The sequence below is a fragment of the Ascaphus truei genome, chromosome 4 (genome assembly GCF_040206685.1).
Source record: "Ascaphus truei isolate aAscTru1 chromosome 4, aAscTru1.hap1, whole genome shotgun sequence".
NCBI lineage: Eukaryota > Metazoa > Chordata > Amphibia > Anura > Ascaphidae > Ascaphus > Ascaphus truei.
Window position 1 is genome coordinate 147562456 of NC_134486.1, and position 23633 is coordinate 147586088.

Consider the following 23633-nt stretch of genomic DNA (forward strand, 5'->3'; position numbering starts at 1 on the left):
AAGAAGGTCCAGAAACTGAAACAAGTAACTGTGGCCCAAGCAAAGAAGTTCATAGTGCTCCACAATGCAATAAAAATGTGGAGGCAGGCTCAGAGAAAGCAAAGCACACAGATAAATTCCCTGAGAAGAGACTTGCAAGACGCACTCAAAAAACAGAGATCTCTCGCGGAAAAGATTACAGTCCTACAAGGACAAGTATTGACCCTGACTAAGCGTCAGTATCCCACAGCCTCAAAAACCCATGAAGACAAGGGTACAGTGAGAGCTGGGAATACCGCTCATCTGAAAGACAAGGTTGCAAAATTTGAACCACCTAAACAAGCACTAGCAAAACCTTCAGCCACCCAGCAGGCAACAAAAGAAGGTACACGTGCTGAATTAAAACCAGAAGCAGCCTTAGCTGATGAAGCTGAAAAGATGGGACATTCTCTGGAAGTGGGTGTGGAATTGCAACTTAATCTAAAAGGGGCTGAACTAGCAACCCCATAGAGTGGGAAAAGGGCTGTTTTTAAACGCTCTGCAACTGCTGCCATACAGTATGCCTACAATAAGACGAGCACACGACACGAGGGAAATCTCATTACCGCGCACGTAGAAAAAAGACTATACTTGGAGAAAGTCCTCCTCGAGCGACTGAGGGGTGCTGATCTCAAACACCTTAAGGAGGAGACACGAATAAACTGGAGAAAGGGCTCCAATCCCAACAGGACTGAGTGTTCTCTACCTCCATCCACTCTCATTCAAGTCACTGAGATATCTAGAATGAAAGTGGAAGGATGGGCTTTGGCCGTGGCAAGCCCGAGCTTCCCACAAACAGGGGAGGTATGTAAGAGGGGAGTAATCCCTGTTCAAGTAATGTGCCTTTAATCTGGCAGTGTGGTGTTTAACTGCTGGTGGTCAATTAATAAACACCACCTGCCTGATTGCTTACAAAAGTTAACACAGATACCCAGCAAGCTCAAACTCCCCCACCCACCACAAAGTGAATATATATTTATGTCAACCAGAGAGCTACTGAGCGTGGCAATTGTATATAGCAAGAGACAGGGGGTGCCCAATGCTGCATCCAATTGACAAAACATATAAAGTAAAATACTTCAATAATAATAATTGGTTATTTAGTTAACCCTTTGGCCAAAGGCGTCATAAGCCTGCATACCAACGTCAAGGTATAACCAAAATAATGCAGGTCCTACACTACACTGTGAAACCTTTCCTTTTACCTCTGTGAGAGGGGAAAAAACCATAATGGGTCTTGTTCCTGCAGCAAGTGAAATGACCTTCCAAGTTAAAAGGGTGAAGGAGGAGGAGTGAGCTCTGGGGGGAGGTGCCACAGCCTCCAAAGAGACATAGGTTAACACAGATACCCAGCAAGCTCAAACTCCCCCACCCACCACAAAGTGAATATATATTTATGTCAACCAGAGAGCTACTGAGCGTGGCAATTGTATATAGCAAGAGACAGGGGGTGCCCAATGCTGCATCCAATTGACAAAACATATAAAGTAAAATACTACAATAATAATAATTGGTTATTTAGTTAACCCTTTTTATTAAAATTAGTTTTTACCCTCCAGACCATAGTGTCTTTCATTTGTTGTGTAAACCCATCTTCAGCTTCAGCTACACCAGGAATAGAAGTGCAAAGAAACCGCTAGGAGTGTGTACTCACACTGGCCCGTGTGAGTAGTGTGTTATATATACACTTTGTATCTTTGTCCCCACCCCTCCATCACCATCTGCTACCAATTGGGTAATATCACTTAATGGGCAGAAACAAGATACCAAGATAGGAACACACTCACATTAGCCCGTGTGAGTGCTAGATTATACCATTTTATTTCAGTGGTTTACAAATACCCCATCCTCCCCCTCATTGAAGTCTCTATATACGTATGACTTAATCCTATCCTCTTTTTTATTTATATGAGAGGAAATCCTTTCTGCAGATGTGCTGATAGAAAAGGGTTAGCAGTAGTTGGAATGACAGTAATTACTTAGGTATTATTATGTAATGATGCTGTGTTTTATAGAAAAGACCATTTTAATTATAACTTCTCTAGGTTGAAGAATCAACATTGAATGTGTAAAACCAGAAGCAGTTTAGATCCTACTGTACTTTTTTACTGCAAAACATGTAATCATAACAATTAGGTCTTGCATTAAAGTCACTAAAACATGGTTTTATACTATATGGTTTAAAATACACACAATTATAATGTATTACAGATATCTGAGAATAACTTGCGGTATACCGCTATGTAGAAACATAAGAACTGCTAATACTGGATCAGACCAAAATAACAGGCTGGCGTTCAGTCAGACTGAGTATGTCTTTATAAATAAAGACATACATACATACATATGTAACGGTTTTTCTGGACCTTCCTGACCCACCCAATCTCAGATTGGCCCCTGTGGTCTAACCGGTCCCCATTACATGGTAGTGTCTGGTGGTGCACCTGTTGGCTACAGGACTCCTGAGTCTCCCACATGATGTTGGTATGGGGAATGTCAACCCAGACAAGCAGCTGAGGTAGTGTGCGTGCGTCCTACCTACATTCAGTGCAGCGCTTCCACCTCATCAGGATCTCTGCGTCCGCAAGGAGATGGTTCTGATGAGGACCTCCTCTGTGGTGCCTTCCTCTGCGGAGTAACTTCACACTCACACACGAGGGTTCTTGTGAATAAGAGCATGTTGCCACTCCCCTTGACTACATATGACACCTCACCAGGGTGTGAGGGCAAACCTCCATGATTGATGCTGGCAATCCTGTATATTTACCAGGCTTACTGCCAGCATGAGAGAGAACTGTATACCATTTTTAAACATGGCTACATTCTCCCCATGGTGAATCCCAACGCCCCGTCTTGGACCTAAATTTGTCAAATCTTCCTCCAGGCAGCACTGCAAAACACAACAATACACATGATACAAATTTCACATATACAGTTCACTTGATATTTTACATAATAACAGTCTCAATCAGTGCCTGCTGACCAGCAGACCACACTGCTCCTAAAGAGTATTCCCCAGTATCTTCCTAATAGTAGTGCCTGGGATCTGGCTTCTTTACTTCCCGGCCAGCGATATCCTTGACCGTCACGCTATATTCCCTGGGTAGCCCATTCTCCGGCCTAAATTCTACCTTGTGCATAAACACATTGCGCCCAATGCTCCATACCCTCATGAGCTGCTCAATCCTCTCCTCCGTCCTGTGCCCAGTGCATCCGCCACCCTTGGTCAATATATACTCCTCAATAGTTTCCCGTAACCATCCATGCCTCTGGTCCTCTATCTCCTGCATTAAGGGTTCAGGGACGTAAGGGTACTCCAACCCATGGGATTTTTTATATTTGGTCACTATGGCCCTTTCAGCCCTGCTAGTCCTAATCAGTCTGGTGTTGCCTGCCCTGCCTGGCAGCACCCATGACAACGGTTCATCAGGTTCTACGGGGTCTCTGAATCTGGCTGTCCCCTTGGGATCCACAACCCCTGCATTGATGTCATGCCACCTTAGCCTAAGCTCTTCCCGCCGTTCTTCCTCGGTGAACTCCCCTACTCCCCACCAGTAATCCACCACCCCTTCCCGGCGTAATATGAAATGGGTGCGATCCAGCCAGGCCTCATACCCTTCGAATTTGGGCGCCCACCACCTGACCTCTCTCTCCCTAGCATCCTCTGGTACCACTACAGTACCCTCACTGTCCTCTTACTCCCCACCAGAGGACATCCCCGAGGTGCCAGTAGATCTGGAGTTGGACCGTAGCCTTTTGGGCCTACTGGTGACACTGACACTGGCACTAGCAGTACTGGGGCTCTCACTAGAACAGGACACCTGCCGCATGTATCTTCCCCCTCCCGACCCATCGTCCGACGTAAAACATTCACCCCAGTCCAGATTCTCCCCAGTCCGTTCTTCCGAGGTGGCTCGGGACTTCCCAGACAACTCTTGGCTCGCTGGGACCCGTAGGAAAAAGTGATATGGGCAGGGGTTTTAACTATGGCCGGGGGTTGGGCATAGGGAAATACTGATGTCATCCGCGGGGCTACGACCCGCAACTCGTCGCTACCTTGCCCGGTGCCATCGGACTGGCCTTCCGGTTCTCCCGTCTCGCTGCTCCCAGGCTTCCGCAGGGCCTGCCAGCTCTTCCCGGATCGAGGCGATCTAGTACAGCTACTTGGTCGCGAGGACGGGGCCATCTTCCATCCGGTTCCGCAGTGCCCGCAAGAAGTGATGTCATTAATCTCGCGGGACTCGCTGCCGCCATCTTGCATTGGGTTCCCCACCGGAACCTCTTCCTCCACAACGACATCCGCCACCGGAAGTGAAGGTCCTGCTCTCCGCTCCGCTCCTCCTGGGCCCGGACTAGGCCTTTCTCCGCTGTTGCCACCACCGGCGCCTGGGGAGGGAAAGGATGTCGCTTTCCGCTCCATCGGCTCGGGGTGGTTCCTTCTCCGCCGTCGGCACCCCCAGTCACCACGGCTGTGGGACTCCGCCTCTCCGGTTGTCTCTGCACTGGTGACTTGCGACTCCGCTCCGCTGCGTCACAGGTAAGTGGCGGTTCTTTTTCAGCACCGCTGTAGTGGTCCGCCGGTAGGCGTGTCACCACCGGTGTCGGGGTCGCTTGCTCCTCGTCCGAGGAGCCGCACTCCGACTCGGGGAGTGGCACTCCCGTCGGGGACCGATGGTGAGGTTCTCGGCCCTCACCTCGCTGGTAGGTCTTTTTCTCTTCCAGCTACGTTTTTATCATAAGGAGTGATCCCCATGCTCCGGGATCCACGGGGTCCTTCCAGGCCGCACACGGGGCTTCAGCCGTCAGCATGGCTGTGTCCGCTCCCGCCTCCATTGTCTGTCTGGGCACAAAAGGTTGTACGGCCCATAAGTAATGGATGCCACATTGAGGGCATCTGGACGTGGTGCTGACCGCACCACCCGGCAGCCTGCACTGCATACACAGGCATTTGACAGTCTCTTTTCCACCCGCCGTGAGCACCAGGAAGCCTCCTGGAGCCGAATAGGGATGGGCAGAGATGTCCAGATCTTCATTAGTTTTGCTTGCCATACTGGTGACAGGAGACACTTTTTGCATAGGTCTTTCCTGCTCTCCAGCTCCTCGCAACTGAAGAGCAGGGGCTGGTTTAGTAACTCCTCCCCCCTCTAGCTGGTTGAGATTAGGGGAGGGTTCCACAAGTTCACAGGGTGACCCAGCACTGGGGCTGAGCTTGTCACTGTCCATGAGGGCGTGGCCACAGCTTTCACGCCATACCCCCCAGCAGGGTGGGGTTTTCCTTTTGGCGCCACTCCCGGCCAACTTTCTGCAATTTTAGCATTTGCAGCATTTTCTGCACTCGGCCCACGCGTCTCCCAGGGAAGCGGGAGCCGCCATCTTGGTTTGCCTGGCTACTCACAATAGCAATTGAGGTAGATTTTTGTGTCGCACTTGCTGTCTGGTAAACAGCTTCTCTATTTCATTCACACACCACCACAATGTCCTCATTACTGTTCTCCAGGGTATCACCCCACGGTCCTAGGCAGGACCAAAACGGCGCGGCCACAGCCTTGGCGCCACTCCACAGCAGGCTAGCCAAAGTCACGTCAGTAGCTTGCTCTTCAGTGGAACGCACACCACGTGCGCTCCCTCCATCTGCCTCCATCCGCCATTTTGGACCTGCCGCACGGATCATCCATTCTTGCGGTCGCCATCTTCTCACTGTATTGATTTCTTTTATTGCACAAAGAGCTCCTCTCTGCGGGGCAGCTACCATACCAATGCAATAAAGAATGCCTGATGCACCACCTTGTGTACCTTATGTAGGTCTGACTCGTGTTGCACTAGCTCAGGCTAGGCTCACTCTCTCTGTGTATGCTGTGTCTCTCTCTCCAGTCTGTGCTGACCGTGGTAAGTGGTCTGGAATGGGCTAGAGTACTCTAGCTTCTCCATGCAGTACTGGGGCGTCTACCTACTGTTGGTCAGCCTAGCGCAGACCCTCTCCAGGATTCCAGACCTCGTTAACAGGCTATCCCTTTAGGCATCCTACCAACTAGCTGCCTCAAGGCGACTAGGACAGCTATAGCCCTGTCTCCAGACCCACTTAACTCCTTTCAGGATCCTAGGTCGTCCCTGCGAGCTGACAATTCCATCAGGCCCCCTGACTACCCCTAGGTTCCGTCCCAAACACAGCACTGACTGGCAGCATACACACTTCCTGTTCCCCAGTGTGCCTAGCAAAAGCCTGTCCTGTTGACACAGATCTCAGCAGCGCCTCCAAATGTAACAGTTTTCTGGACCCTCCTGACCCACCCAATCTCAGATTGGCCCCTGTGGTCTAACCGGTCACCATTACATGGTAGTGTCTGGTGGTGCACCTGTTGGCTACAGGACTCCTGAGTCTCCCGCATGATGTTGGTATGGGGAATGTCAACCCAGACAAGCAGCTGAGGTAGTGTGCGTGTGTCCTACCTACATACAGTGCAGCGCCTCCACCTCATCAGGATCTCTGCGTCCACAAGGAGATGGTTCTGATGAGGACCTCCTCTGTGGTACCTTCCTCTGCGGAGTAACTTCACACTCACACACGAGGGTTCTTGTGAATAAGGGCATCTTTATTGATGGTTCTGGCAGACTGCCCCTCACAGTGGTCAGCTCAGCCGCTCATTCTTCTACAGCCTGTCTTTCAGAAGAATCTGCCCTCCCAATGGAGTTGGATCACCTCTCCCCTCAGGGAGATCACCACCTGTGCCAGGTCCCTGGACACTGTGTAGGCACTCTCTGGCCTGTCAGCTTACTGCTCACCATAGAACCACTCTCTTGAACTCTTAGTTAACACACTTGACCTTGAACAACTAACTTTGGGCAGTGCTGTGTCTTATATACCTTAGGAAACAGCCACATCTCTGATGTCACTAACAGTGGACTCAGAGCATGTTGCCACTCCCCTTGACTACATATGACACCTCACCAGGGTGTGAGGGCAAACCTCTATGATTGATGCTGGCAATCTTGTATATTTACCAGGCTTACTGCCAGCATGAGAGAGAACTGTATACCATTTTGAAACATGGTTACACATACATACATACATACATACATACATACGGAGCCTTGGAGGCATTAAAGGAGGCCCAGGCACACCCAAGGGTCCATTTGGCCTATAACCTGTCTATGTGCAGGCAGAAAGCATGGCCTCCCCACACACAGCCATGTGTGAATAGAGTGGTATAAAAGGAGGCGAACGGGGCATGGGAGAACAACAAAAGGATTCTGCAAAGGTTCCACCCACCCTTATCTTTATAATGTTTTGTAATTGCTAACATGTGCAGATTATGCCAAGTTTTGCAGGATAACTGTCACAGCAAGAAAAGACAGCAGGACAGCCAGGTCAAGGATGCAGAAAACTAAGAGATTTAGGCACTGGCTCTATGGTCGGGATGGATGGTTACCACAAGAAAATTATTGTTGGGCTTTAGATACCAGCTGTAGGTGCCAGCTGTACTAATCAGAGCTGGCTCTGCTCGAATATCGAATAAGATGTGAAGGCAGGCTCTAGCTGTACAGTTTGAACCTAGCAGCCACAAGGGTGTTAGTTTGTGTTTTAGTTAAGCATAACAATGTAGGGGTTGAGAAAACTCCAGCTCAGGCTTATTTTGACAGTGAGGCTCGTTAGGCCCATGGCTGGCTTGCAGTTTATCTTTTTGTAGTTATGTCATTTGGTATAATAAAGCTGTGACCTTTTATTACCCACAACAATAGTATGTTGAACTTGCTTATTTTAAGGTGGTTTCAAGGGTGAATAATCTATGTATGCAGGGGGAGGGTAAGATCGACATCATAAGCCCCTATAGTCATCAATCCCAGTATCCTGTCATGCCCAGTGGCAACTACTGCAAGCATTATACAACATCACTCACTCTCTGCCTGCAGATATGTCAGTGCTGCTAGTAGAAGTGTCTTTTTATGGACTTCCTCTCCATGAATAGATTTAGCCTTTTTTTTTTTTTTATAACTTGTATTTTTATTGAGGTAAGGTACAGGAACAAAGTATAACATGACACTGATATAAGCAATTAGAATAAAATTCAGCTAACATGTATAAGTGATATAATGCACTAGGGGTGACGACAGGAAAACAAAAGACAAGACTGACTCAGACATCACCAAATTTTCGGTAGGTAAATCGTTTGCGTATTTGAGTATCATATATAACAATTTACCGGGTGATGGGGGGGGGGGTGACACAGGAGGGAGAAGGATGGTAGGGGTGGGACTACTGAAAGGGGGAGAGGGGGTGAGATGATAGGATTGCGGATGGAGTTTCTGAAGACTGTTTATTGGAGCCCATCTTCACATCATTGTTATTGAGGAACCCTTTTGTCTAGTTGAATGTGGCACCTGCGGCCTTTGTGTGGAAGTGGGATAAGGTCTTTACCCACCGAAGGAGAATGCACCTCGAACTATCAATGCCATATTGTGTCGCGCTCCACCCTGGGGATGTCTGTTTGGGCTAGCCACAGTATCCAGATTTTTAGATAGTTGATGTCAGTGTCATTAACCAGACTCGTTAACTTTTCCATCTGGCAGACAAACCAAATTCTGTTTCGAATCTTGGGAATGGATGGGGTTTCTTTAAGTTTCCATACTGCTGCGATCTCGCACCGGGTCGCTAGGGCAATATGCCCAATTAGTTTATTGCTTGCTCTTGAGAGCCCTTCTAGTGGTCTGTTCAACAAGAACAGCCATGGGTCTAGAGGAATCGAGAGGCTCAAGATCCTCTGAGTCCAATCTCGAATTTCTTCCCAGAGAGGGGCGATCCGTGGGCAAGACCACAGCATATGTAACAGGTCAGCCGACTCTCCACACTGTCGAGGGCACAGCGGGGAGAGTCCCGGCACATACCTTGCTAATTTTAGCGGGGTGTGGTACCATCTCATTAGGACCTTATATGAGGGGGGGGGAGGGAGAGGGGGGGAGAGGGAGAGGTGGGGATGTATAGAGCTAGAATCGCATGTTTCACTATGGTGCTGCTGGGTAGGGGGGGTGAAGGCCCAGTGACCAACCCATAGGTGCCGCTGGCTAGGAGGGTGGAGGTTTGGTGACTGATCTCCCCCCCCCAATCCCCCGGCCCTGCCCGCAACCCCACGATATCCTGGAGGTGAGGGGGAGAGGCCGCCACCTCGCGGGCCGCCAGAGAGCTGAACGGAGGCGCGCCCAGAGGGTCTGCGCCTTTACATGGAGGCTCAGCCTAATCCCCCGAGCCCCCGGCTCAGCTGCAACCCGCGAAGCCTCGGAGGTGAGGGGGAGGGATCTGGAAGGGACCCGGAAGAGGAGGGACCCGGAAGGGGAGAGACCCGGGAGAGGGGGAGAGGCCGCCATCCCGCGGGCTGCCAGCGAGCCGGACGGAGGCGTGCCCATAGGATCCGCGCCTTTACATGGAGGTTCCCGCTCAGCCTGGGGGGAGGAAGGAGGGAAGATGGCCGCTGTTCCAGAAACTGCGACGGGTCGGCAGGGGCTCCGAAGCTGTCAGAATCAGACCTCTGGGCAGGATCATCTTCACAGCAGCAGGATCTGAGGGGCAGCGCTTCTGGGTGAGTCAGGAGGGGTGCCATTATTCCGAGGAGCTACATCTGGTTAGTAGTAGAGTAGTAGAGGGCTTGTCCAGAGCAGATCAATCTTTAGTGGTGGAGGTGGCAGATGCAGCTCCAGCTCTACTCCATGAGGTCGAGGGAGCCTCCTCTCTCACCAGAGGTGTGGGTGGGGGTCTGTGGGGGCCCGATGTGTGACCCAAGCCCAGCCTATGAAGGAATGCCTCCCCATCTTCTGGTCTGCGCAGGGTATGTGGAGCGCCATTTTTTATAACTAGCAGCGCAAAGGGGAACAACCAGCGATATTTGATATTGTTATCACGTAGTGTTTTAGTGACTGGCCATATATTCCTCCTCCTTGCCAGCGTAGCTGGGGCCAAGTCCTGGAAGACTTGGAACCGGACCTCATCGAATTCAGTGTGTTTTTGGTTTCTGGTCTTTTGGGATATGGATTCCTTTGTCCTGAAGTAATGGAATCTAACAATAATATCCCTGGGGGGGTCCCCGGGTTGCGGGCGGGAGCGGAGAGCTCTATGACATCTATCCAGATGTCTGTCTGTGTCAGACCTGTCTGGTAGTAGGTGTTCTACCCAGCGCACGATGAAGTCTTCGGATTCTGTTACAGTCTCTGGTATCCCTCTGATGCGGAGGTTATTTCTCCTGTCCCTGTTGTCTGAATCTTCTAATCTGTCCCCCAATTCTCTCACCTGGGCTGACAGAGTGGCTACCTCAGCGTTGGTTTGCTGCAGGGCTGTTACCGTTTCATCAGATTTTATCTCCAGGGTGTTTGTCCGCTCTCCCAGGGCGTCCAGGTCTTTGCGCAGGGCCCAGAGTTCTGACTTGAAAATTTTTCTCATCTCCCCACATAGTTCTTTGATGTCCTTAACTCTGGCCCATTCCTGGTCCCCAGCTCCGGATGGGGGTCTGCTAGTCCCCAATTCTGTGTCTGTGTCAGGCTCTCCAACGTCACTGTTGGGAGATTGGGGGGGAAGTCTGTCTCCATTCCTACTCTCCTTGCCTTTCCCACCCGTTGCCATTGCTGCAGGGGACTTGCAAGGGGTTTTGTGAAAGTAGTTTGCTACCGAGGTGACCCTTTTGCCCCTTCTGGTGGTCAGCAGCATCCCCCGCTGTTTGGATACCTGAGGTTGTCTTTCTTGTAAAGTTTTGTGCAAAAAAAATGCCGGTATTTAGTTAAATGTTTGCACCGACCGGCTGGAGCTCGCCTTTTTTTTTTAAAGCTATCGATGCTCTGTCAAGCGACAGCGGTAACGAGTTCCAGAGGTTGTACAATGTATTAAAAAAGTGTTGTTTTTATGATTTGAATACGGAGGTTGAACAATTCAATGTGTTTTCTGGTTCTCATGTTGGTTAGAAGTTAAATGCCAATATTAGCAAAACTTGCTAGAACAATATCAAGATTGAAAGGAATTCACTATATGCAATTGTACAGTTTAAAAAATATCTAAAATACAGTACAGTACCGACATCAATTCTAACCCTATTTTAAAATGCATAAAAAAAGAATCATTAATATTAATAATATATAATATATATTCATGTACAGTATTTGTTTTTGGTAGAAAGTTCCTAAATTGTTCTAGAAGCAAACTAACTCTTCCATCTTTACTTCTCAATTAAAACACTGTCTCATTACAAGTAATATATTGGTGTAATATTGGTGTAATATTTGATTTATCACCAAACCAATTAAACAGACTGCAGTAAATAATTTGACTATACCATCATTCTTTTATTACAGCCTTAATATTTATTCCCATCCATCAACAAGTGTACTGTACTTAAGTTGTTCTTGGTTCCTATATATTAGGTTTACTATGCACTGCTGTACTCTGAAACAAACAGTGATGTTGGTGCCCTGAATGAAAATGAATGGAAAGACATAGAAAGCAGAAATAGTAGGCAGTGTTGTTGATGTATATTAATTTACCATTCTGCTATTTATTGATGATTATTCTTTTCTTCCCTGGTTTGCCTTATTTCTTATATAGTGGCATAAATGGAATAAGTGTTACAGCTCTTTTAATTTTCTAAACATGCCAAAGAAATAGCTTAGAAATAAGAACACTGCCTTTGAAGTCGGTGATGCCAGGTCCAACCACTGCATCCATGAGATCTTAGGCAAGCCCCTTTACCTGCCTGTTTCTCAAGCACAAAAAAAAAGATTGTAAGCTCTTTGTGGAAGGATGTCATCATGCCTGCGAAATACATTGTTACATATGTTGTCAATGTCAATAGAAAATATATATATATTATTAAACAAATCTCAGTAGTACATTGTGCAATAAGTTGCCCTGTAGCTCAGACGTTAGCTTGTGTACATTGTTTACATTTATGTATAATTGGTGGGAATAGTACAAGTGCGGGAAAGCCATAGCAGTTCAGGACCCAAACCCTTAATAACAGAAATGATAAACAATGAATATCTATTAATGGCACTGTGTGTTCGAATAGTGGTTGCAGATATTCTCTTCCGGGCGTTGTAAACATCTTCGTACAGTACTTTCAAAGTACTACAAGTACTGCCATAATGTACAATAAGGTACTTTGAAACAACAGTACACTTTTAATTTGTTTTCAGAAAGAGGGCTTTTAAGTGCTGTAATTGTACATTAAATTATCATGTTGACCTGAATAACACCTGATTGTTAGGAGGGAGACAATGGTTTTAATTTATGTGACTGCTTATTGTGACCTCTGATTTATTTATTTTTTTTCCTCTGTGGCTTTGGAATAAAAATGAAATTGTAATATCTCCAGGGCACTAGCTTACCGTGGCTGTAAAGTTCTACTATCCAGACAGCTGAATAATAACACTTTTTAGTTCTGGCAATCACAGTAGTGTGAAAAAACAATGCATTCTCGGTTATTATCAATGTCAATATTTTTTTTTCCACAGGCCAATTACAGTAATCCCCTCTGGCAAAATGGTTGCACTAGGCTTTATTCAGACCATCTTCCCTAACCAAGTAATGACATTTAGAAATTAAATGATAAAAAAAGCAAAATAATGCTTTTGGGTGCACTACTGTAAATCCAAAGTGTTATTTTATAATATTAAATCAGCAATCTGCTCTACTTACCATAATAATAAATGTATCCTATTGGGAAGTCATATTGCTGCTGTTTTTTAGCAATGCTATTCTTTTTAAATTCTGTTGTTTAAATATGGAGATTTTGTCTCCTGAAAATGTACTTGCCTGGGAGGTTTAAGTGGTCACTACTATTCACAACCATTAAAATAAGAGGTTGCTGTAGTCACAGCTGATGTCAGTGCTTAATAAATGTACTGTAGGTTCTAACAAAAGCCTTTTGTTAATCTAATTATGCCTGTCTGTTAAGCACAGGTTTTGGGTTCTGTATCAAATAAATCTGGTAAGTGCACTGGAGTTTAGGTAGCTGGGTTTATCACGGACAATATTTGCTGGTCTTATACAGTACTTGCTTAACCACAGTTTATTTTTATTTTTTATTTATAAAAATATTTTACCAGGAAGTAATACGTTGAGAGTTACCTCTCGTTTTCAAGTATGTCCTGGGCACAGAGTTAAGACAAATAATACATGGTTACAAATACAATTACATAAATGAACAGGGTATACATTATATACAAGACATTGCATGCACAGTTAAAGAAAATATATATTATGGGCGTATGAAACAGTTACAGACCAGATTAAAATGTGAGACAGCCTTAGATTTGAAAGAACTTAAACTGGTGGTGGATCTGAGAGTCTCTGGTAGGTTGTTCCAGTTTTGGGGTGCACGGTAAGAGAAGGAGGAACAGCCGGATACTTTGTTGAGCCTTGGGACCATGAACAGTCTTTTGGAGTCTGATCTCAGGTGATAAGTGCTGCATGTGGTAGGGGTGAGGAGCTTGTTCAGATAGCTGGGTAGCTTGCCCATAAAGAATTTAAAGGCAAGGCAGGAAAGGTGAACTTTGCACCTAGACTCTAGTGTTGACCAATCTAGTTCTTTGAGCATTTCGCAGTTATGTGTGTTGTAGTTGCATTGGAGAACAAAACGACAAATTGAATTGTAGAGGGTGTCAAGTTTGCTAAGGTGGGTTTGAGGTGCCGAGCTATATACTATGGGCCTCATGCAGAGAGCAGCGCTATGCAGAATTGGAGAGGGGGAAAAATTTTACCTTTTTTGGAGAGTTTTTATCTCCATATGCAGAAAGGGCAGAAAACTGCCTTTCTGCATATGGAGAGTTTCAACCAGCGCTATTAGCGCTGTTGAAACTATTGGGGAAAAAATCGCGTTTTTTTTTTTTTCCCTCTCCACCGGCCGCGGAGCGCCAGCTGCTTGGTGGAGAGGGAAAATGTTGAAAATCGCGCCATTTTTTTGGCGCGAACAGCCACTAGATGGCGATCGCGGCTCTCTGCATATGGCAGAGAAAAAAACTGGAGAGATTTTAAACTCTCCAGCCGCGCGGCGAATTTGAAGGGAAAAAAAAAAAATGGCGCTTTTTTTTAAACTTGCCGGTTTCTGCCTTTCTGAAGGCAGAATCCGCCAATTAATGCCGCTTTCCATGTTAGCGCTGCTCTCTGCATGAGGCCCTATGTCTCCATAGTCAATAATTGGCATTAGCATCTGCTGTGCGATACGCTTTCTGACCAGGAGACTTAGGGAGGATTTGTTCCTGTAAAATACCCCTAGTTTGGCATAGGTCTTGGTTGTCAGGATATCAATGTGCATTCCAAATGTTAAGTGGGAGTCAAACCATAAGCCCAGGTATTTAAAACTAGTGACAGGGGTTAGGGTGGTGTTAGTGTTGGTTCTAATCAGGAGCTCAGCCGCTGGAAGCTTTAAAAATTTAGTCTTGGTCCCAAATACAATTGTTACAGTCTTGTCAGTGTTTAAAAACAGTTTGTTTTGGGAAATCCAGTTTTTGAGTCTCAAAAGTCAGACTGAAGTATGTGTTTAAGGTCAGAGAGGCTATGGCTGTGTGCATATAGGATTGTGTCATCTGCATACATGTGTATTGAGGCTTCCTTACAAGCTGTGGGAAGATCATTAATGAACACTGAGAAGAGTAGGGGCCCCAGAACAGAGACTTGCGGGACACCACAGGTGATATCCAGGGGGTTGGAGTTAGAGCCTGAGATGGACACATGTTGGGATCTTCCTGATAGGTGGGACTGAAACCAGTTTAAAGCATGCTTCCCTATTCCAGAGCTCTGGAGTTTGTTAAGCAGGATAGCATGATAACAGGATCAAAAGCCTTTGCAAAATCTAGGAATATTGCACCAGTGAGTTGACCCCATTCCATTCCACACTGGATTTCATTGCAAACTTTTAGCAGGGTAGTTACGGTAGAGTGTTTGGAGCGAAAGCCAGATTGGAATTGGCTAGGGAAATTTGTCTTGTTATAGAAATCGCTTAATTGGGAGTGGACACATTTTTCCATGACTTTGGATAGAATTGGGACAGTGTGTCTGTACAAGATGTGAATGAGGGAACATGAAGCTTTAGGGTGATTGCTGCTAAAAGGCAATTGTGGAAGCTCATAAGGCAATTAAGTGGCATGATTAGTGCGCACAGTTGGATGTCTATGGTGATAATCTAAGTATCTTTAAACATTATGGGGTCTACATATATCAGCATAAATAATATGCACTGCACCATTTTTTAGTCAGTTGGGCCAAATGTAAATTTCTTACATGGGGCACAGATTGTTAGACAAAGGTATACTGTAGTGTACATCATCTAATATCTGGCCATTTGTTCACGTAGAAATAAGTGAGAAAAGAATATGCAGAATGTGATACACTTTGTGTGTATGTGACGCCTCACTAACTCCCATTATTGAAATGCATATACTAAGAGCAAACACTGGAGAAAGTACATTTTTAAAATAAATGAATGAAAATTATTTTCTTTGCAACAATATTATTTATCCTCCCCCCCCCCCCAAATCCTATTTTTAAAGTTAGCTCACTGGGATGGACTTTAAATATGATTAGTCTTATGCTTAGAATTTTTCCCGCTGGTTTTTATTTTAATTTAATATTTATTTCGGTACAAAGCCCCAAAGCCTGTGTAGTATGGTGTTCACATGGCAACTGCTGCTATTTGTCCTAAACCGCTCTACCACACCAGGAGGTAGCTGGTTTCTATGCAGACTTCAAAGAGATTATGGGCCTCATGCAGTAAGCGTCGATTAAGTGAAATCGGCAAGTTTACCGATTAGTCATGTTAATGGCGATTTTTCCTCTCCGTATGCAGTAAGTGCCGAATACATTCAAAATCAACCCGAAAACAAATCCGCCCACTCTCACGATGATTATCCGATCACACACAGGTGTATCGGCGTGCGTGGCGGGGTGCTGATAGGTTGCCCAATCACAAATCTTGCTGAATCAGGCGAAACAAGCATGTATTGGATTGCGCGCCATATTTAAAGGCAACGTGTACTGCTAATCATTCTCTGTGTTGTTGGGAGTGAGAGAGAGAGAGACGCACAGAGCTGGCTGATTGAACATTTGCATATTGACGGAGAGACTTGTTGTGTATTGGGTGAGCTTTGTCCATTGTTGTTTTGTTTACATCTTTGTCTTGTTTTATATGTGGAAGTGTTTCGTGTGATTGGCTGTACATTTCTTGTCTGTTTTTTGTGAGTGCTGGAAGTATGCCCGCAAAGCGTGGGAAGAGTGATGCTGGTGGGAGTGGGAGTGCTACTCGTGCGAGTACGCGTCGGAGTGAACGTACTGTTCAGGGGAGTGATGTTGCTGGGAGTGCGAGTGGTGTTGCTGGGAGTGGGAGTGCTGGTGCTGTGAGTGGTGTTGCTGGGAGTGTGAGTGGTGTTGCTGGGAGTGGGAGTGCTGTTGCTGTGAGTGGGAGTGTTGTTGCTGGGAGTGGGAGTGCTGTTGCTGGGAGTGGGAGTGCTGTTGCTGGGAGTGGGAGTGCTGTTGCTAGGAGTGGGAGTGCTGGTGCTAGGAGTGGGAGTGCTGGTGCTAGGAGTGGGAGTGCTGGTGCTGTGAGTGCTGCTGGTGGCCCAGTTGCTGATGGGGTGGATGGTGGTGGCGTGCTTGCTGGTGGGCAGCTTTTGGAGGCTCTTCCATTGGAAGAAGGAGAGTCCAGTCAGCACCAGCCAAGCTCTGACCCTAAACCTGCTCGGAAGAAACGTGTGGAGAAGCCACGTAATCCTCGCTTCAATGACCAGGAAAATACAGCTCTTGTCACTGGCATTCTGGAGCACTATGACAGTATATATGGACATTTACTAGGTAAGTATACCTTTACATTTATTATTCAAATACATGTGATCCTAGGTCATCTGAGTTTTGTTCATATGCAAATATGGGTTCAGAATATCTTTCTATGTTAATTAGTCTGGAAACACAGCTTTTTATCATGCCTTACAAGGACAACTAAACACAGGCGGTCAATTTGCCATAACTGCATACAATATGAATGCAACCTTGCTTACATGTATAGGTTTAGTAGTGAATGCTCATGTGCTTCACATATTACACATAAAACAGCATGTTTGCTATCTCTTGGAACAGCTAGCAGTGTAGGAAACTGGTGCTTCTATTATTAATCATTTACCTCATATATTTTATATGTTTTTCAAGGGCGGACAAGTTCAGCAAGCAGAAAAGAAATGTGGGACACAATAGTCATTGGTGTCAATGCGTGTGGGAATCATGTGAGGGACAAGCGGAATTGTCACAAGAGATTTGATGATATTAGGTCCAAATTGAAAAAGAAAATACAACACCAACGCGTGCATGCTACTGGCACTGGAGGTGGGCCGACACCACAACGTCTCATATTAAGTCCATTGGAGGAGCTGCTTCGGGCAAAATTACTTCCCGTCGTCGTGGAAGGCTTACCTGGTGACCGTGATATAGGAATTTACCCCTCACAATTTCCACCAGGTGAGAAATATTACTGTACTAGGCGTGTCGTTGCTTACAGTTATTTTGCATAGTTACACTGCTTTTTATACTGTCTTCACAATATAAGCATACCTGCATCTATATATGTATATGTCTGATTCTGTATATATATATATATATATCAAAATAGACATATATGTTGTAGTCCTACTAAAAGCAGTAACTAATATAGCACGTGCCATTGCGTGCTCATTTACATGTGAATTCCCAAAATGCATTGCTGCAGTGGAAGCAATTGATGGTGGGCGAAGATGGGGAACAACAGGGTAGTACACATGTGTAACACGTGTTAATGAGAAATTATTACTAGCTACAGGTACAGAACAGAAATATGTATAATATTATTGTGTATTTTATTTATTTTACTCCGACAAACATGACATTACTGCCTATTTTAAGCATGCATCAAATATATTGCATGCAACGGCCTACAAACATCACTTGCACTAACACATCTATAGTTGTTTATGAAAAGGTCCATTTTTGCTTTAACTCATATACAGACAGCATAATGAGGCACACATATCATATTTTATGTCATTGTTTTCATAACTTAAAAACTGCACACGACTATTTAGCTCATCTACCATTGTGTTAAAGCAGCTGCAATTAATATCTCATCACAGCATACACTTCAACAGAGGGGGTGGGGTTCAGCACACACACTAATTACAGCCTCATTTTAGGGTCAACTTAGTTCACACCATTTTCACCTGTTTCAAGTAATTGAAAGGTGTGGCTGATTAGGCTTTTTGGGGAAGGGAATACCGTTCTTACAACCTGACTAGCACAACTGAAGTTAATCACACTCATTTGAAAGCTTCACTTTAGCTACTAAATGCCCCAACAACTCATTACTTATCAAACCGTACGTCACACATTAGTTCACTCATATCTATAGTTGAACTACTACTATCAACGACACATTATCACACACTGCATGTGTTGTCTTGTTTAGTCACAGCCACATTCATGTGTGCCACATCTTATATTAATGTACCACACATATCCTCTACCAAAAACAACACTTTTTGCAATATGACCACCTTCATGATAACCATTCTGAATGGTCATCTCATGATAGTTATGTACATTATGATACTGATATCACTACACAACATATGATTTTTATGTACAAATTTTATCTATTTATCCTCACGCATTACTGCAGGAACATAGTATGTTTTATGTTAGGGAACTCAAAAGTTCTAAGTACACAGGCATGTACATTGTTATTACAACTATTTATGTTCACTTTCACACACACATTTTGGGTTAAGGAAATGATGCTGTTAGGTACTCATAAATACAGAACATACAATAACTGTTTGTTCAATATTTACACATGTAAATGTAAAACTTATGTTATTGTTATATATAGTTGCCCCTGAAGGACATGTGTCACCTGAGACTGAACAAGTGTCTTCACCTGGGTCAGCCAGCTCAACACACCTAGAAGGTGAGTGTATCAGTTGGTGGCCATATAATATGTGCTCTTCTATATGTTATGTTGTCATGTTCATTATTTGTTTTGCACATCTTCTTTAAATAGGATTACTTAGTGTCAGTGAAAATGAAGTGTAAGGCAACTTGTATTGTGTTAGTGATGTTAACTATCATGTAGGAGTTGTGAGTGTACAGCAAGTTTTCATTCACTCATATTTCATACTGAGTCCAAACATTATTCTTAAGTCAAGGTAGTTTTTAATGTGAGGTTATAAAACGTATGGAAACATGTTAGTTGTTACTTATGACACAGTACAATTACATAGTAACACAGCAGAGATTAACATGCCATTTAATAATGTGTACATTTATTTGTAGAACATGATGAAGAGGATTTTGATGATGATGATGATGATGATGATGATGATGCCGCCGCCGCCGCCATAGACACACAAATACAAGCAAGTGACCATGAAGAGGTTCCAATTGAAACTGTTTTACCGCCAAAACGTCCAGCAAATACCACATATGATGCAATTGTAGCTTCTGAGGGAAAAATTGTGGAAGCAGAAAATCGTCGCCATTCTGACCTGATGACAGTGCTGGAAAGGATGATTGCACTGCAGGAAGAAACAGTTTCACAATTGGCACATCTCCACAGAGTCTTCATTGAAGTGCCTAAACAGTTGCAAAAAATCAACACCTCATTCGAAGCATTAGTTGTTCAGCAAACACAAGCTAATTACTGGAGAATGACTAATGTACCACAATTCAACACCTCACAGGCAGGATCTGTTCATGCAGGTCAGTTTTCACCACATGCTTCTGATATTCATTCACCAGGCCCAAATGTTACCAGTCAAGTAGCAGACATTGCTGTGCAGGTTCCTGATGACATCCTACCGCTGCCATCTGTACAAATTCAGCAGCTGACACCTACAAAGGAGGCCACAAAAAGAAAACACAAGCAGTTACTACTGACCAGTTTTTGGTCAAAAACAACAAAAGACACACATGAAACAGACCAACCATCACTTGTGCAGTGTCTACCAACTTGCTCACATGTGTCAGTGGGCACAAGACCTGTCCGTGAACAGTCACTACCCAAAAGCCCTGTACGTGAGTCACTGCCCAAAAGCCCTGTAGGTGAATCGCTGCCCAAAAGCCCTGTAGGTGAATCGCTGCCCAAAAGCCCTGTAGGTGAATCGCTGCCCAAAAGCCCTGTAGGTGAATCACTGCCCAAAAGCCCTGTAGGTGAGTCACTGGCCACAAGCCCTGTAGGTGAGTCACTGGCCACAAGCCCTGTAGGTGAACAGTCACTACCCAAAAGCCCTGTAGGTGAGTCACTGCCCAAAAGCCCTGTAGGTGAGTCACTGGCCACAAGCCCTGCCCGTGAAGTGCCAGAGGCCACTCAAAGTGGCTCTGTTGTACCTAAAGTTGGTGGCAAAAGAAAAAGGAAAATTCAAGAGACAACAAGCAGGCCTGTTACTCGCTCGCAAAAAGAACAAAAAAAATAAATTTTAAAATTCACAAAATATGTCTTTGGCCTTGTTTTGTTGACTTCAGATTATCTAATTACTATTGTATGTATGCTGAAGACTGTGTTGTTTCCAAACTTTCAAGTATGTTCTTGTACACGTGAAGTTTTGGAAATGTTAACACTCCTAATTAATGAATAGTGTTATAAATATTGATGTATTAATCGTCTGTTCAGTAATGGTCCACCAGGAGCCAGTTGCTAAGTTTAGAGAAGCTGCCATTGACTTTGCAGCAAAACATTGCATTTGGGTGTGTTAATTGATGTAATCATTGCATGTGCATATTATTTTCATGCAATTATAAAAGCACCTATTTAACTGCAAACATCTTTCTTGTACGTGTACAGCAGGATTTTGTGTTAAATATTACTTACCTTTGGTGGCCATTGTAATGTTGTCCTTTAATCATTTATGTGTTCTTGTTTCAAGAACATCTCTGAATTTATACTAAAATATATGTAGTATGTATTGATATATGCACACACACACAGACACACACTGTGTGTGTGTGTGTGTGTGTATATATATAGTACTATCTAAACTGGTATAGATGTATTTACAAAAAACATACACTTCATGCTTCCTTGTGAAAACACACTATTTTAATAATACAGGCCTAATGTTTGACAACTATACTAAGTGTGAGCCTCTAACATTATTGGGTGCAAACAAATGTTTATTACTTAATTCACTCATGTTTATCACCATTTAAATAGGTTTCATACAAGGCCTACTTACTGCCATCAATATGTTGTGTGTACTCCTGCAATATAAAAAAAAAAAAAAAAGATACATTATATATATATATATATATATATATATATATATACATATACATATATACACACACACACACACACACTATACATATAGTACAATATACACTTTATATATATATATATATTTTTATGAGAGAGATATATTTATATATATATAGATACACACGTATTTAAACTCATGCAGACAGGTAGTTAACCAGACTTTCAAATACACACAGAAATGTATGTGGGAAAAAAACATTTCATTTTGCAGGTGTGTGTATTTACTGATATGGCTGTCTAAGCACTATTTTCACACAGTGCTCTTTGTTATTTTTCTAGAAAACTCAATGTTACTGAAATAAGTGTAGGAATGTTTTCACAAACGAGATAAAAAAATGATACATGTTTTTCCCACATTCGCCTATCACTAACCACAAAACTTAAACCAATTAAAAGGACACATCCAATTGGCGTTTGAAATAAGGAGTAAAAGTAGTTACTTTTGTTGACCTTGAAAACGAAACACAGGAATTTGTTAGCCATTGAGCAGAATCATTTTGATGAGCAAAGAAGACAGAACTGCACACATCTTTTGTGCTACTCTGACATGGCTGATGAATTCGTTAACAATATGAATCCCCTCTTAGGGTATAAGTACATGGTTTCAGAAGCAATTTTAAACAGTCGCGGACACAAAGCAAGCACACGCCAAATCTATGATTTGATTCGAGCTAAATATCCTTATTACCAAGACCGTAGGCATGCGCGGAATTTTAATTCCTCAATAAGATTCACTTTATCAACTAATTACTTTTTTGAACGTGTGCAGGATAAGCTAGAACACACCTATGGTTTCTGGAAGATTGCAAAGGAAAAGCATTTTACCCTGAAAGAGGGCACATATATTGTTGTGAAAGGCATATTTATTCCTAATGCCAATAGCAATGGATCCGCTACTACTGTTCCGTGTGAATCGATACCTGCTGCAATATCTGCACCCTCCATTCCTGAAACCCACATTGTACAACAACAAAAGTTCTATGATTATGTACCAAGCCTTTCAGCTGAAAATGCATTGGAATGGGAACCAGAAGAAATGAACCTACCTCCCGACCAATTGTTTGAAGAAAGCAGTGGCGATTCCTATGAGCGCTTCATGGAGGAGATGTGTGTCATACTGGATTCAGCGGGTGGGTCAAGCGTGGATGAAAATGCCTTGCATTTCTGGAGCGACCAGTTGCAGCCAGACGAAGAGTTAATTCTAGAAGAATGGTAAATATAACAACCGTTATGCGTTGACTGTGCGTTTAAATGTTTTGTTTTTTTTGTTTTTTTTAACCACCATTTTCCCTTTCAATGCGTGGATACAGCGTAACATTGCAGACTGCATAACATGTAGCGATCACAAAGAAATTGTTGCCGAATACAATATAGTATAACCTGAAAGAGTAGTACACATTGCTGACGGAATAAATATACGTACTTTCCTATCCCTTTAACCATATTAGCAACATTTTAACATAACTCTAACACATACCTGTTTTGTTATCATGCAACATTTAAAAGCGGGTCCACCACGTATGACGTGGGACCCTTGTCATGGCCCAAGGCGTCCATAAAAAGGATTACGGATGTAAGTCCCGCCCCCAAGCGACGTGCGCGCCTCAAAGCCTATTGGCTGTCATGTTTTGTTATAGTAACGGTAACTGCAGTGTGTCATGTGTGCGGCTCAGTGTTTGTAGGCGTCAACTGGGCGTTAGCTGAATGTTAATTGAGTGGGAGGAGTGTTAGCGTGCGTTTCACGCTGGTTTAACATGACGTCACACGTATTGCATTTGCGCATTGTGTTATCGGCCGTCCTTTCTGTCCAAACACGTCTGTTTAAAAAGAATACAGATGTAATCGTTTAGAACGAATGTAGTTTCGTATTCATTGTATTTGAAATAAAGATTTTATGTTTAATGGTATTTTCAAGATGTATTGAACGCACAACGTACGCTTTGTTTTGCGCATGCGCTAACAGTTAGTGCAGCCAAGCGTGAAGTGCGTGCGCACACTAAGATGTGCGCGCACATTTTTCAGTATACAGGCAACGTTCACATCATATACATAGTTATGCCTGCTACAAATTTAAAGAAACATTACATACTGATGTACACTTGTACTTCTAACATATAAGTGAGTGACGTGTGTATGTACACAATCATATAGAGCTGTGTAATGCGTTGTCACGGATACATATATAGTAAGGTGCCATATTTGACCATCATGTGTTTGCTGTATTTCAGAGATGTCGGGGAATATACAATCGGATCAATGTATGATTTCAGAAGAGTCTACCTTTATATGAGATGATTGTGAGGAGGAGCCACCGAC

At 44.1% G+C, this 23633-nt stretch overlaps 1 protein-coding gene across 1 annotated transcript; it reads left to right on the plus strand.

Moving 5' to 3' along the window:
* Positions 1-15652: 15652 nt before the first annotated feature.
* On the plus strand, positions 15653-20683 carry LOC142492331 (uncharacterized). Its single transcript, XM_075594984.1, has 3 exons — positions 15653-15710; positions 18894-18971; positions 19337-20683. Exons 1-3 carry the CDS (start codon positions 15653-15655, stop codon positions 20473-20475), a joined length of 1275 nt encoding a protein of 424 aa, XP_075451099.1. The 3' UTR covers positions 20476-20683.
* Positions 20684-23633: the final 2950 nt, after the last annotated feature.

Excerpts from the sequence above, each read along its gene's own strand:
- LOC142492331 (XM_075594984.1), top strand. The coding sequence starts at position 15,653 with ATGGTGTTCACATGGCAACTGCTGCTATTTGTCCTAAACCGCTCTACC. Across the intron at positions 15,711-18,893 it reads CCGCTCTACCACACCAGGAG|TTGCCCCTGAAGGACATGTG; the intron begins GTAGCTGGTTTC and ends TGTTATATATAG. Across the intron at positions 18,972-19,336 it reads CAGCTCAACACACCTAGAAG|AACATGATGAAGAGGATTTT; the intron begins GTGAGTGTATCA and ends ATTTATTTGTAG.